This window comes from Hyperoodon ampullatus (assembly GCF_949752795.1).
Source record: "Hyperoodon ampullatus genome assembly, chromosome: 5".
Classification (NCBI taxonomy): Eukaryota; Metazoa; Chordata; class Mammalia; order Artiodactyla; family Ziphiidae; genus Hyperoodon; species Hyperoodon ampullatus.
Window position 1 is genome coordinate 91,234,293 of NC_136918.1, and position 14,112 is coordinate 91,248,404.

The following is a 14,112-nucleotide window of genomic DNA, read 5'->3' on the forward strand; positions in this document are numbered from 1 at the left end:
AAAGGGGGAGCTAACATTTATTGGACGCTAAGTGTCAAATGTTGTGCTATGTATATTTACATCCACTGTCTCATTGAACCTCTCCCAACAACCATGAGACAAGAATATTTTAATATTGTTATTTTACAGATGAGAAAGTGAGGGATCAATATGGTTAAAAATACGGCTATTTTACTCCACTTCTTTTCAGTTTTATTTTTTTCTGTCATATACTCTCGACCCCCAAGTAATCAAAGTCTTCTGTGAGGTTATTTTATTTTATTTTTATTTATTTATTTTTTATTAATTAATTAATTAATTTATTTTTGGCTGTGTTGGGTCGTTGTTTCTGTGCGAGGGCTTTCTCTAGTTGCAGCAAGTGGGAGCCACTCTTCATCACGGTGCATGGGCCTCTCACTATCACGGCCTCTCTTGTTGCGGAGCACAGGCTCCAGACGCGCAGGCTCAGTAGTTGTGGTTCACGGGCCCAGTTGCTCCGCGGCATGTGGGATCTTCCCAGACCAGGGCTCGAACCCGTGTCCCCTGCATAGGCAGGCACATTCTCAACCACTGTCCCACCAGGGAAGCCCCTGTGAGGTTGTTTTAAAAAGAGCTCAGACATAGGTCCATTTAGTCCCTGAAAAGTAGGCATGTAGATTTTCCTGCCTCTGTCGTCCTTCATTGGACAGAAAGTGATGAAAATGATTAATTGGTGAGCAGTATATTGGATTATCAGTTTTATTAATTGATTCAGCACACATCATACCATCCATTTCTTCCTCTGCTACAACTTCAGGCTTTCTTCCTGTTTCTTTGCTACTCCCCACCCATGGCCAGTTTCTCTCCCACTCCCACTTCTCAAGTATTTAGGGAATTAAAAGGGAGTGAGCAAGTTAGTCATGTTCTTTTTAAATTTCAAAGTGACTGCTATAGACAGAGAGTGATTTCCTTAGAGCTCTGGAGGATAAAAATCATTCCTGGTGCTTTATTTGTGAGGGTGTGCTCTTGACGTCAATAATAAAAAACTGTGATGCCATCCGGCTTATGGATTACTGTGGAAATTACTCAAGATAACTGATCAGGGAGTGAGTGACTCATAACTAAATCACTACCAGACACAAACTGGCTCCTGCTGTGTTCATTCTCCTGGGCAGCTAAAGGATGGATGCAATAGGCCTATTTTAAATGTTAAGCCGTTGGAGCACATTCTGCTTCCAGGCTTGGAGACTGTCCAGCTGAAAGTCACTCCTACTTGGAGTCTATCAGAAACCTGCTACTACAGCAGTGCCTTTGCATCACGGCAACAGGATCTGCATCTGTACAGCAGCATCAGGCACAGAGGTTGGAGCCCTCCCTAGTAGGTTATGAGAGAGCTTTTGCCACACACCTCTAGGGAGAGGAAATGCAGCCTAAGTTTTACAGTAGGAGAATCTGAGTCAGAATAATGCACTAAATTGCCATTCTCCTGCACAGAGTTGAGGAACGGCCCTGGGAATTAATATAATAAAGAAGGTGGAAGCTGAGGCTGGAAAGAATCTTCAACAGCATAATTCAGGTGAAGAGACTGCAACCCAGAGAGGTAAGGTCACTTGCCAAAGGTTATACAATTTATTAGCAACAGCAGCAACAGGACGAGGGCTGGGGATTCGAGATTCCCAACCTACTCTACCAGTATTTTTCAAACTTTATGGTGCGTAGGAGTCAGAGGGGATTGTGTTAGAGTAAAAATTCTGTTTATAGGTCTGCGATGGGGGGAGACCCTCAAGATGGCAGAGGATTAAGACGTGGAGATCACCTTCCTCTCCAAAATTACATCAGAAATACATCTACATGTGGAACAACTCCTACAGAACACCTACTGAACGCTGGCAGAAGACATCAGACTTTCTGAAAGCCATGTGGCTGACAGGGTCTTGGTGCCCCAGCTGGGTGTCAGGCCTGTGCCTCTGAGGTGGGAGAGCTGAGTTCAGGACATTGGTCCACCAGAGAGCTCTCAGCTCCATGTAATATCAAAAGGCAAAAGCTCTCCCAGAGATCTCCATCTCAACACTAAGACCTAGCTCCACTCAACAACCAGCAAGCTACAGTGCTGGACACCCTATGCAAAACAACTAGAAAGACAGGAACACAACCCCACCCATTAGGAGAGAGGCTGACTAAAATCATAATAAGGTCACAGACCTTATGTGAAATAAGGTCACAGACCTTATTATGTGAAGCACACAGCCAGACGTGCTGCCCACCAGAAAGACAAAATCTAGCCTCATCCACCAGAAGACAGGCACTAGTCCCCTGGACCAGGAAGCCTACACAACCCACTGAACAAACCTTAGCCACTGGGGGCAGACACCAAAAACAACTGGAACTATGAAACTGAAGCCTGTGAAAAGGAGACCCCAAACACAGTAAGTTAAGCAAAATGAGAAGACAGAGAAACACACAGCAGATAAAGGAGCAAGGTAAAAACCCACCAGACCAAACAAATGAAGAGGAAATAGGCAGTCTACCTGAAAAAGAATTCAGAGTAGTGATAGTAAAGATGATCCAAAATCTTGGAAATAGAATGGAGAAAAAACAAGAAACGTTTAACAAGGACATAGAAGAACTAAAGAGCAAACAATGATGAACATTATTGAATAAATGAAGTTAAAAGTTCTCTAGAAAGAATCAATAGCATAATAACTGAGGCAGAAGAATGGATAAGTGACCTGGAAGATAAAATAGTGGAAATAACTACCACAGAGCAAAATAAAGAAAAGAGAATGAAAAGAATTGAGGACAGTCTTGGAGACCACTGGGACAACACTACACACACCAACATTCAAATTATAGGGGTCCCAGAAGAAGAAGAGAAAAGGAAAGGTACTGAGAAAATGTTTGAAGACATTATAGTTGAAAACTTCCCTAATATGGGAAAGGAAATAGTCAGTAAGTCCAGGAAGTGCAGAAAGTCCCATACAGGAGAAATCCAAGGAGAAACATGTCAAGACACATATTAATCAAACTACTGAAAATTAAATACAAAGACAAAATATTAAAAGCAGCAAGGGAAAAACAACAAATAACATACAAGGATATCCCCATAAGGTTAACAGCTGACTTTAGAGCAGAAACTCTGAAGGCCAGAAGGGAGAGGCAGGACATATTTAAAGTGATGAAAGGGAAAAACCTACAACCAAGATTACTCTACCCAGCAACAATCTCATTCAGATTTGACAGAGAAATTAAAACCTTTACAGACAAGCAAAAGCTAAGAGAATTCAGCACCAGCAAACCAGCTTTACAACAAATTCTAAAACAACTTCTCTAGGCAGGAAACACAAGAGAAGGAAAAGATCTACAAGAACAAACTCAAAACAATTAAGAAAATGGTAATAGGAACATACATATCGATAATTACCTTGAATGTAAATGGATTAAATGCTCCCACCAAAAGACTAGCTGAATGGATACAAAAACAAGATCCATATATAGGCTGTCTACATGAGACCCAATTCAGACCTAGGGACACATACAGACTGAAAGTAAGGGGATGGAAAAAGATATTCCATGCAAATGGAAATCAAAAGAAAGCTGGAGTAGCAATTCTCATATCAGACAAAATAGACTTTAAAATAAAGACAATTAATAGGGACAAAGAAGGACACTACATAATGATCAAGGGATTAATCCAAGAAGAAGATAGAACAATTGTAAATATTTATGCACCCAAAATAGGAGCACCTCAATACATAAGGCAAATGCTAACAGCCTTAAAAGGGGAAAATGAGAGATCAACCAAAATGAAAATAAATAAGGAAACACAAGCTTTAAATGACACATTAAAAAAGATGGACTTAATTGAAAATTATAGGGAATTCCATCAAAAAACAACAGAATACACTTTCTTCTCAAATGCTCATGGAACATTCTCCAGGATAGACCATGTCTTGGGTAACAAATCAAGCCTTGGTAAACTTAAGAAAATTGAAATGGTATCAAGTATCTTTTCCTACCACAACACTATGAGACCAGATATCAATTACAGGAAAAAAATTTGTAAAAAATACAAACACATGGAAGCTAAACAATACACTACTTAATAACCAAGAAATCACTGAAGAAATCAAACAGGAAATCAAAAAATACCTAGAAACAAATGACAGTGAAACCACATCGACCCAAAACCTGTGGGATGCAGCAAAGGTAGTTCTAAGAGGGAAGTTGATTGCAATGCAGTCCTACATCAAGCAACATGAGGAATCTTAAATAAACAAAATAAACTTACACTGAAAGCAATTAGACAAAGAAGAACAAAAACCCCCCCAAAGTTAGCAGAAGGAAAGAAATCATAAGGATCAGATCAGAAATAAATGAAAAAGAAAAGAAGAAAAGAATAGCAAATATCAATAAAACTAAAAGCTGTTTCTTTGAGAAGATAAACAAAATAGACAAAACATTAGCCAGACTGATCAAGAAAAAAAGGGAGAAGACTCAAATCACTAGAAATAGAAATGAAAAATGAGAAGCATTAACTGACACTGCAGAAATACAAAGGATCAAGAGAGATTACTACAAGCAACTCTATGCCAAAAAAATAGACAACCTGCAGAAATGGACAAATTCATAGAAAAGCACAACCTTCAAGACTGAACCAGGAACAAATAGAAAATATAAACACACCAATCACAAGGACTGAAATTGAGACTGTGATTAAAAATCTTCCAACAAACAAAAGCCCAGGGCCACGTGGCTTCACAGGCGAATTCTATCAAACATTTAGAGAAGAGCTAACACCTATCCTTCTCAAACTCTTCCAAAATATAGCAGAGGGAGGAAGAAACCCCAAATGCATTCTACAAGGCCACCATCACCCTGATACCAAAACCAGACAAAGATGTCACAAAAAAGAAAACTACAGGCCAATATCACTGATGAACATAGATGCAAAATCCTCAACAAAATACTAGCAAACAGAATCCAACAGCACGTTAAAAGGATCATACACCATGATCAAGTGGGGTTTATTCCAGGAATGCAAGGATTCTTCAATATATGCAAATCAATCAATGTGATAAACCACATTAAAAACTTGAAGAATAAAAACCATATGATCATCTCAATAGATGCAGAAAAAGCTTTCGACAAACTTCAACACCAATTTATGATAAAAATCCTCCAGAAAGTAGACAAAGAGGGAACTTAACTTACCTCAACATAATAAATGCCATATATCACAAACCCACAGCCAACATGGTTCACAATGGTCAAAAACTGAAACCATTTCCTCTAAGATCAGCAACAAGACAAGCTTGTCCATTCTCACCACTATAATTCAACATTGTTTTGGAAGTTTTAGCCACAGCAATCAGAGAAGAAAAAGAAATAAAAGGAATCCAAGTCGGAAAAGAAGAAGTAACGCTGTCAGTATTTGCAGATGACATGATCCTATACATAGAGAATCCTAAATATGCTACCACAAAACTACTAGAGCTCATCAATGAATTTGGTAAAGTAGCAGGATACAAAATTAATGCACAGAAATTCTTGCATTCCTATACACTAATGATGAAAAATCAAAGAGAAATGAAGGAAACACTCCCATTTACCATTGCAACAAAAAGAATAAAATACCTAGGAATAAACCTACCTAAGGAGACAAAAGACCTGTATGCAGAAAGCTATAAGACACTAATGAAAGAAATTAAAAATGATACAAACAGATGGAGAGATATACCATGTTATTGGATTGGAAAAATCAACATGGTAAAAATGACTATACTACCCAAAGCAAACTACAGATTCAATGCAATCCCTGTCAAACTACCAATGGCATTTTTCACAGAGCTCTACATACAAAAAAAGTTCACAGTTTGTATGGAAACACAAAAGACCCTGAATAGCCAAAGCAATCTTGAGAAAGAAAAACAGAGCTGGAGGAATCAGGCTCCCTGACTTCAGACTATACTACAAAGCTATAGTAATCAAGACAGTGTGGTACTGGCACAAAAACGGAAATATAGATCAATGGAACAGAATAGAAATCCCAGAGATAAACCCAAGCACATATGGTCACCTTATTTTTGATAAAGGAGGCAAGAATATACAATAGAGAAAAGAGAGCCTCTTCAGTAAATGATGCTGGGAAAACTGGACAGCTACATGTTAAAGAATGAAATTAGAACACTTTTTAACACCATACACAAAAATAAACTCAAAATGGATTAAAAACCTAAATGTAAGGCCAGACACTATAAAGCTCTTAGAGGAAAACATAGGCAGAACACTCTATGACATAAATCTCAGCAAGATCCTTTTTGACTCACCTCCTAGAGAAATGAAAATAAAAACAAAAATAAACAAATGGGACCTAATGAAACTCAAAAGCTTTTGCACAGCAAAGGAAACCATACACAAGACAAAAAGACAACCCTCAGACTGGGAGAAAATATTTGCAAATGAAGCAACTGACAAAGGACTAATCTCCAAAATATACACGCAGTTCATGTGGCTCAATATCAAAAAGCAAACAGCCCAATCCAAAAATGGGCAGAAGACCTAAATAGACATTACTCCAAAGAATATATACAGATTGCCAAAAAAACACATGAAAGTATGCTCAACATCACTAATCATTAGAGAAAGGCAAATCAAAACTGCAATGGGATATCACCTTACACCTGTCAGAATGGCCATCATCAAAATATCTGCAAACAATAAATGCTGGAGAGGGTGTGGAGAAAAGGTAACACTCTTGCACTGTTGGTGGGAATGTAAATTGATACAGCCACTATGGAGAACAGTATGGAGGTTCCTTAAAAAACTAAAAATAGAACTACCATACAACCCAGCAATCCCACTACTGGTCATATACCCTGAGAAAACCATAATTCAAAAAGAGTCATGTACCACAATGTTCATTACAGCTCTATTTACAGTAGCCATGACATGGAAGCAACCTAAGTGTCCATCATTGGATGAATGGATAAAGAAGATGTGGCACATATATACAATGGAATATTACTCAGCCATAAAAAGAAACGAAATTGAGTTATTTGTAGTGAGGTGGATGGACATAGAGTCTGCCATACAGAGTGAATTAAGTCAGAAAGAGAAAAACAAACATATATATGGAATCTAAAAAAAAAAATGGTTCTTGTCCTGCCTAGGGGCAGGACAAGAATAAAGATGCAGATAGACAATGGACTTGAGGACACGGGGAGGGGGAAGGGTAAGTTGGGATGAAGTGAGAGTGGCTTGGAGTTACATATACTACCAAATGTAAAATAGATAGGAAGCAGCTGCATAGCACAGGGAGATCAGCTCGGTGCTTTGTAACCACCTAGAGGGGTGGGATAGGGAGGGTGGGAGGGAGATGCAAGAGGGAGGAGAATTGGGGATATATGTATATGTATAGCTGATTCACTTTGTTATAAAGTGGAAACTAACCCACCATTGTAAAGCAATTATACTCCATAAAGGTGTTAAATAAATAAATAAAAAGAAAAAAAAGTAGGTCTGGGATGAGATGCCAAGTGTTGGCATCTTTAACAATCTCTTAGGTGATGCTGATGCTATAGGTCTTAGGACCACACTTTGAACAGCAAGGCTTTAGACGGTGTTGCCACAGTACTCCAGGATATTTGGTCCTTTAGTGATAGGAACATGAATCTTACATCTTCTGCCCATTTTTGGATTGGGTTGTTTGTTTTACTGATATTGAGCCACATGAGCTGCGTGTAAATTTTGGAGATTAATCCTTTGCCAGTTTCTTAATTTGCAAATATTTTCTCCCATTCTGAGGGTGGTCTTTTTGTCTTGTTTATGGTTTTCTTTGCTGTGCAAAAGCTTTTGAGTTTCATTAGGTCCCATTTGTTTATTTTTGTTTTTATTTTCATGTCTCTAGGGTGTGGGTCAAAAAGGATCTTGCTGTGATTTATAACATAGAGGGTTCTACCTATGTTTTCCTCTAAGAGTTTGATAGTGTCTGGCCTACATTTAGGTCTTTAATCCATTTTGAGTTTATTTTTGTGTATGGTGTTAGGGAGTGTTCTAATTTCATTATTTTACATGTAGCTGTCCAGTTTTCCCAGCACCAGTTATTGAAGAGGCTGTCTTTTCTCCATTGTATATTCTTGCCTCCTTTATCAAAAATAAGGTGAACATATGTGCGTGGGTTTACCTCTGGGCTTTCTATTCTGTTCCATTGATCTATATTTCTGTTTTTGTGCCAGTACCATGCTCTTTTGACTACTGTAACTTTGTAGTAGTGTCTGAAGTCCAGGAGCCTGATTCCTGCAGCTCTGTTTCTCTTTCTCAATATTGCTTTGGCTATTCAGCATCTTTTGTGTTTCCAGACAAATTTTGAAATTTTTTGTTCTAGTTCTGCAAAAAATGCAAGTGGTAGTTTGATAGGGATTGCATTGAGTCTGTAGATTGCTTTGGGTAGTATAGTCATTTTCACAATGTTGATTCTTCCTATCCAAGAACATGGTATATCTTTCCATCTGTTTGTATTATCTTTAATTTCTTTCTTCAGTGTCTTATAGTTTTCTGCATACAGGTCTTTTGTCTCCTTAGGCAGCTTTATTCCTAAGTATTTTATTCTTTTTGTTGCAGTGGTAAATGAGAGTGTTTCCTTAATTTCTCTTTCAGATGTTTCATCATTAATATATAGGAATGCAAGAGATTTTTGTGCATTAATTTTATATCCTACTACTTTACTAAATTCATTGATTAGCTCTAGTAGTTTTGTGGTAGCATATTTAGGATTCTGTATTTATAGTGTCATGACATCTGCAAACAGTGACAGCTTTACTTCTTCTTTTCCGATTTGGATTCCTTTTATTTCTTTTTCTTCTCTGATTGCTGTAGCTAAAACTTTGAAAACAATGTTGAATAATAGTGTTGAGAATGGACAACCTTGTCTTCTTGCTGGTCTTAGAGGAAATGGTTTCTGTTTTTCACCATTAAGAACAATGATGGCTGTGGATTTTTCATATATGGCTTTTATTATGTTGAGGTAAGTTAAGTTCCCTCTTTGCCTACTTTCTGGAGGATTTTTATCATAAATGGATGTTGAAGTTTGCTGAAGGCTTTTTCTGCATCTATTGAGATGATCATATGGATTTTATTCTTCAATTTTTTAATGTGGTATATCACACTGACTGATTTGCATATATTGAAGAATCCTTGCATTCCTGGGATAAACCCCACTTGTTCCTTTTAACGTGCTGTTGGATTCTGTTTGTTAGTATTTTGTTGAGGATTTTTGCATCTATGTTCATCAGTGATATTGGCCTGTAGTTTTCTTGTTTGTGACATCTTTGTCTGGTTTTGTTATCAGAGTGATGGTGGCCTTGTAGAATGAGTTTGGGGTTTGTTCCTCCCTCTGCTATATTTTGGAAGAATTTGAGAAGGATAGGTGTTAGCTCTTCCCTAAATGTTTAATAGAATTTGCCTGTGAAGCCATCTGGTCCTGGGCTTTTATCTGTTGGAAGATTTTTAATCACGGTCTCAATTTCAGTCCTTGTGATTGGTGTGTTTATAGTTTCTATTTCTTCCTTGTTCAGTCTCGGAAGGTTGTGCTTTTCTAAGAAGTTGTCCATTTCTTTTATGTTGTCCATTTTATTGGCATAGAGCTGCTTGTAGTAATGTGTCATGATCCTTTGTATTTCTGCAGTGTCTCTTTTTTATTTCTAATTCTAGTGATTTGAGCCTTCTCCCTTTTTTTCTTGAGGAATCTGACCAATGTTTTATCAATTTTGTTTATCTCCACAAAGAACCAGCTTTTAGTTTTACTGATCTTTGCCATTGTTTCCCTCATTTCTCTTTCAGTTATTTCTGATCTGAAATTTATGATTTCCTTCCTTCTGCCAACTTCGGGGTTTTTGGTTCCTCTTTCTCTAATTGCTTTAGGTGTAAGTTTAGGTTGTTTATTTGAGATTCCTCCTTTTTCTTATGGTAGGACTCTATTGCCATAAACTTCCATCTTAGAACTGCCTTTGCTGCATCCCACAGGTTTTGGATTGCTGTGGTTTTATTGTCATTTGTTTCTAGGTATTTTTTGATTTCCTGTTTGATTTCTTCAGTGGTCTCTTGGTTTGTATTGTTTAGCATCCATGTATTTGTATTTTTTACCGATTTTTTCCTGTAATTGATATCTGGTTTCATAGTGTTGTGGTCAGAAAAGATACTTGATATGATTTCGATTTTCTTAAATTTACCAAGGCTTGATTTCTGACCCAAGATATGAGCTATCCTGGAGAATGTTCCATGAGCACTTGAGAAGAAAGTGTATTCTGTTGTTTTTGGATGGAACGTCCTATAAATATGAATTAAGTCCATCTTTTTTAATGTATCATTTAAAGCTTGTGTTTGCTTATTTATTTTCTTTTTGGTTGATATGTCCATTCATGAAAGTGAGGTGTGAAAGTCCCTTACTATGATTGTGTTACTGTCGTTTTCCTCTTTTTTGGCTGTTAGCATTTGCTTTATGTATTGTGGTACTCCTTTGTTGGGTTCATAAATATTTACAATTATTATATGTTTGTCTCCAACTGGTCCCTTGATCATTATTTAGTGTCCTTCTTTGTCTCTTGTAATAGTCTTTATTTTAAAGTCTATTTTGTCTGATATGAGAATTGCTACTCCAGCTTTCTTTTGGTTTCCATTTGCATGGAATATCTTTTTCCATCCCCTCACTTTTAGTCTGTATGTGTCCCTAGGTCTGAAGTGGGTCTCTTGTAGACAGCCTATATACGGGTCTTGTTTTTGTATCCATTCAGCCAGTCTATATCTTTTGGTTGGAGCATTTAATCCATTTACATTCAAGGTAATTATCGATATGCATGTTCCTATTACCATTTTCTTAATTGTTTTGAGTTTGTTATTGTAGGTCTTTTCTTCTTTTGTGTTTCCTGCCTAGAGAAGTTGTTTTAGAATTTGTTGTAAAGCTGGTTTGCTGGTGCTGAATTCTCTTAGCTTTTGCTTGTCTGTAAAGGTTTTAATTTCTCTGTCAAATCTGAATGAGATTGTTGCTGGGTAGAGTAATCTTGGTTGTAGGTTTTTCCCTTTCATCACTTTAAATATGTCCTGCCTCTCCCTTCTGGCCTTCAGAGTTTCTGCTCTAAGATTAGCTGTTAACCTTATGGGGATTCCCTGTATGTTATTTGTTGTTTTTCCCTTGCTGCTTTTAATATTTTTTCTTCGTATTTAATTTTTGATAGTTTGATTAATATGTGTCTTGGCGTGTTTCTCCTTGGATTTATCCTGTATGGGACATTCTGCGCTTCCTGGACTTGATTAATTATTTCCTTTCCCATGTTAGGGAAGCTCTCAACTATAATCTCTTCAAATATTTTCTCAGTCCCTTTCTTTTTCTCTTCTTCTTCTGGGACCCCTATAATTCAAATATTGGTGCATTTTATGTTGTCCCAGAGGTCTCTGAGATTGTCCTCTATTCTCTTCATTCTTTTTTCTTCATTCTGCTCTGCAGCAGTTATTTCCACTATTTTGTCTTCCAGGTCACTTATCCATTCTTCTGCCTCAGTTATTCTGCCACTGATTCCTTCTAGAAAATTTTTAATTTCATTTATTGTGTTGTTCATCATTGTCTGTTTGCTCTTTAGTTCTTCTAGGTCCTTGTTAAAAGTTTCTTGTTTTTTCTCCATTCTATTTCCAAGATTTTGGATTATCTCCACTATCATTTCTCTGAATTCTTTTTCAGGTAGACTGCCTATTTCCTCTTCATTTGTTCGGTCTGGTGCATTTTTTCCTTGCTCCTTCATCTGCTGTGTGTTTCTCTGTCTTCACATTTTGCTTCACTTACTGTGTTTGGGGTCTACTTATTGCAGGCTGCAGGTTTGTAGTTCCTGTTGTTTTTGGTGTCTGCCCCCAGTGGCTAAGGTTGGTTCAGTGGGTTATGTAGGCTTCCTGGTGGAGGGGTCTAGTGCCTCTGTTCTGGTAGATGAGACTGGATCTTGTCTTTCTGGTTGGCAGGTCTGCGTCCAGTGGTGTGTTTTAGGGTGTCTGTTACTTTAATATGATTTTAGGGATCCCCTCTGCTAATGGGTGGGTTGTGTTCCTGTCTTGCTAGTTATTTTTCGTAGGATGTCCAGCACTGTAACTTGCTCTTCATTGAGTGGAGCTGGGTCTTGATCTTGAGAATGAGATCTGTGGGAGATTTTCGCCATTTGATATTACGTGGAGCTGGGAGGTCTCTGATGGACCAATGTCCTGAACTTGGCTCTCCCACCTCAGAGGCACAGATCTGACACCTAGCCAGAGCACCAAGATGCTGGCATCCACACAGCTCAGAATAAAAGGGAGAAAACAGAAGGAAAGAATGAGAAAAATAAATAAAATAAAACATAGCTATTAAAATAAAATATAATTATTAAAAATAAAAAAATTTTAAAAAGTAATAAAAAAAAGAAAGAAAAAAGAGAGCAACCAAAGCAAGAAACAAATCCACCAATTACAACAAGCGCTAAAAACTATACTAAAAAAAAAAAAAATTTGATGGACAGAACCCTAGGACAAATGGTGAAAGCAAAGCTATACAGAGAAAATCACACACAGAAGCATACACATACACACTCACAAAAAGAGAAAAAGGGGGGGGGGAAATATATATATATATATATCGTTGATCCCAAAGTCCACCGCCTCAATTTGGGATGACTCGTTGTCTATTCATGTATTCCACAGATGCAGGGTGCATCAAGTTGATTGTGGAGATTTAATCTGCTGCTCCTGAGGCTGCTGGGAGAAATTTCCCTTTCTCCTCTTTGTTTGCACAGCTCCTGGGGTTCGGCTTTGGATTTGGACCCGCCTCTGCGTATAGGTCGCCCGAGGGCTTCTGTTCTTCGCTCAGACAGGATGGGGTTAAAGGAGCAGCTGATGCGGGGGCTCTGGCTCACCCAGGCCGGGGGGAGGGAGGGGTGCGGATGCAGGGCCACCCTGCGGCCTCAGAGACCGGCGTGACGTTGCAGTAGCCTGAGGCACGCTGTGCGTTCTCCTGGGGAAGTTGTCCCTGGATCACGGGACCCTGGCAGTGGCGGGCTGCACAGGCTACCCGGAAGCGGGGTGTGGATAGTGACCTGTGCTTGCACACAGGCTTCTTGGTGGCGGCAGCAGCAGCCTTAGCGTCTCATGCCCGTCTCTGAGGTCCATGCTGATAGCCGCGGCTCGTGCATATCTCTGGAGCTCGTTTAGGCAGTGCTCTGAATCCTCTCTCCTTGCGCACCTGGAAACATAGAGGGAAGAAAAAGTCTCTTGCCTCTTTGGCACCTCCAGACTTGCCCGGACTTCCTCCCGGCTAGCTGTGGTGCACTAGCCCCCTTCAGGCTGTGTTCACACAGACAACCCCAGTCCTCTCCCTGCCCTCCGACCGAAGCCCGAGCCTCAGCTCCCAGCCCCCGCCCACCCCGGCGGGTGAGCAGACAAGCCTCTTGGGCTGGTGAGTGCTGGTCGGCACCGATACTCTGTGCGGGAATCTCTGCGCTTTGCCCTCTGCACCCCTGTTGCTGTGCTCTCCTCTGTGGCTCTGAAGCTTTCCCCCTCCGCCACCCTCTGTCTCCACCAGTGAAGGGGCTTCCTAGTGTGTGGAAACCTCTCCTGCTTCACAGCTCCCTCCCACTGGTGCAGGTCCCATCCCTATTCTTTTGTCTCTGTTTTTTCTTTTGCCCTACCCAGGTACGTGGGGAGTTTCTCTCCTTTTGGGAGGTCTGAGGTCTTCTGCCAGCGTTCAGTAGGTGTTCTGTAGGAGTTGTTCCACATGTAGATGTATTTCTGATGTATTTGTGGGGAGGAAGGTGATCTCCATATGTTACTCATTCGCCATCTTGAAGCTAATCTTCATTGACATTCTTGACATCACTGGTTTTGAGATGCTTAATGTTAAGTATATTTGGTAAGAATGAAGTCAATGTATATTTACAAGGAGATTAGACTATGTGAATTGAATTTCAGAAAATTTAGTCAAAGCATGGTGAGATTCATTCTGTGCAAACCTGAAGAGTTACTTTGGTTGGAAAAAGCTATTATTAATAGTAACAAATAACAATAACTATTATTATAATTAATAGTGCTAAGAAATTAATTCAGCCTTAAATAGAGGTAAATAAATACATCTTTTATGATTTTGAATTG

General features: G+C 39.0%; 1 protein-coding gene across 1 annotated transcript in view; it reads left to right on the top strand.

Moving 5' to 3' along the window:
* MYH15 (myosin heavy chain 15) overlaps window positions 1-14,112 on the top strand; it is a gene marked incomplete at both ends in the record, with an annotated part of 182,920 nt that overhangs the window by 52,466 nt on the left and 116,342 nt on the right. Inside the window, 1 exon segment of the mRNA XM_079705269.1 lies at window positions 1,134-1,320. Within this exon segment, the coding sequence (XP_079561395.1) occupies window positions 1,134-1,320 (187 nt within the window).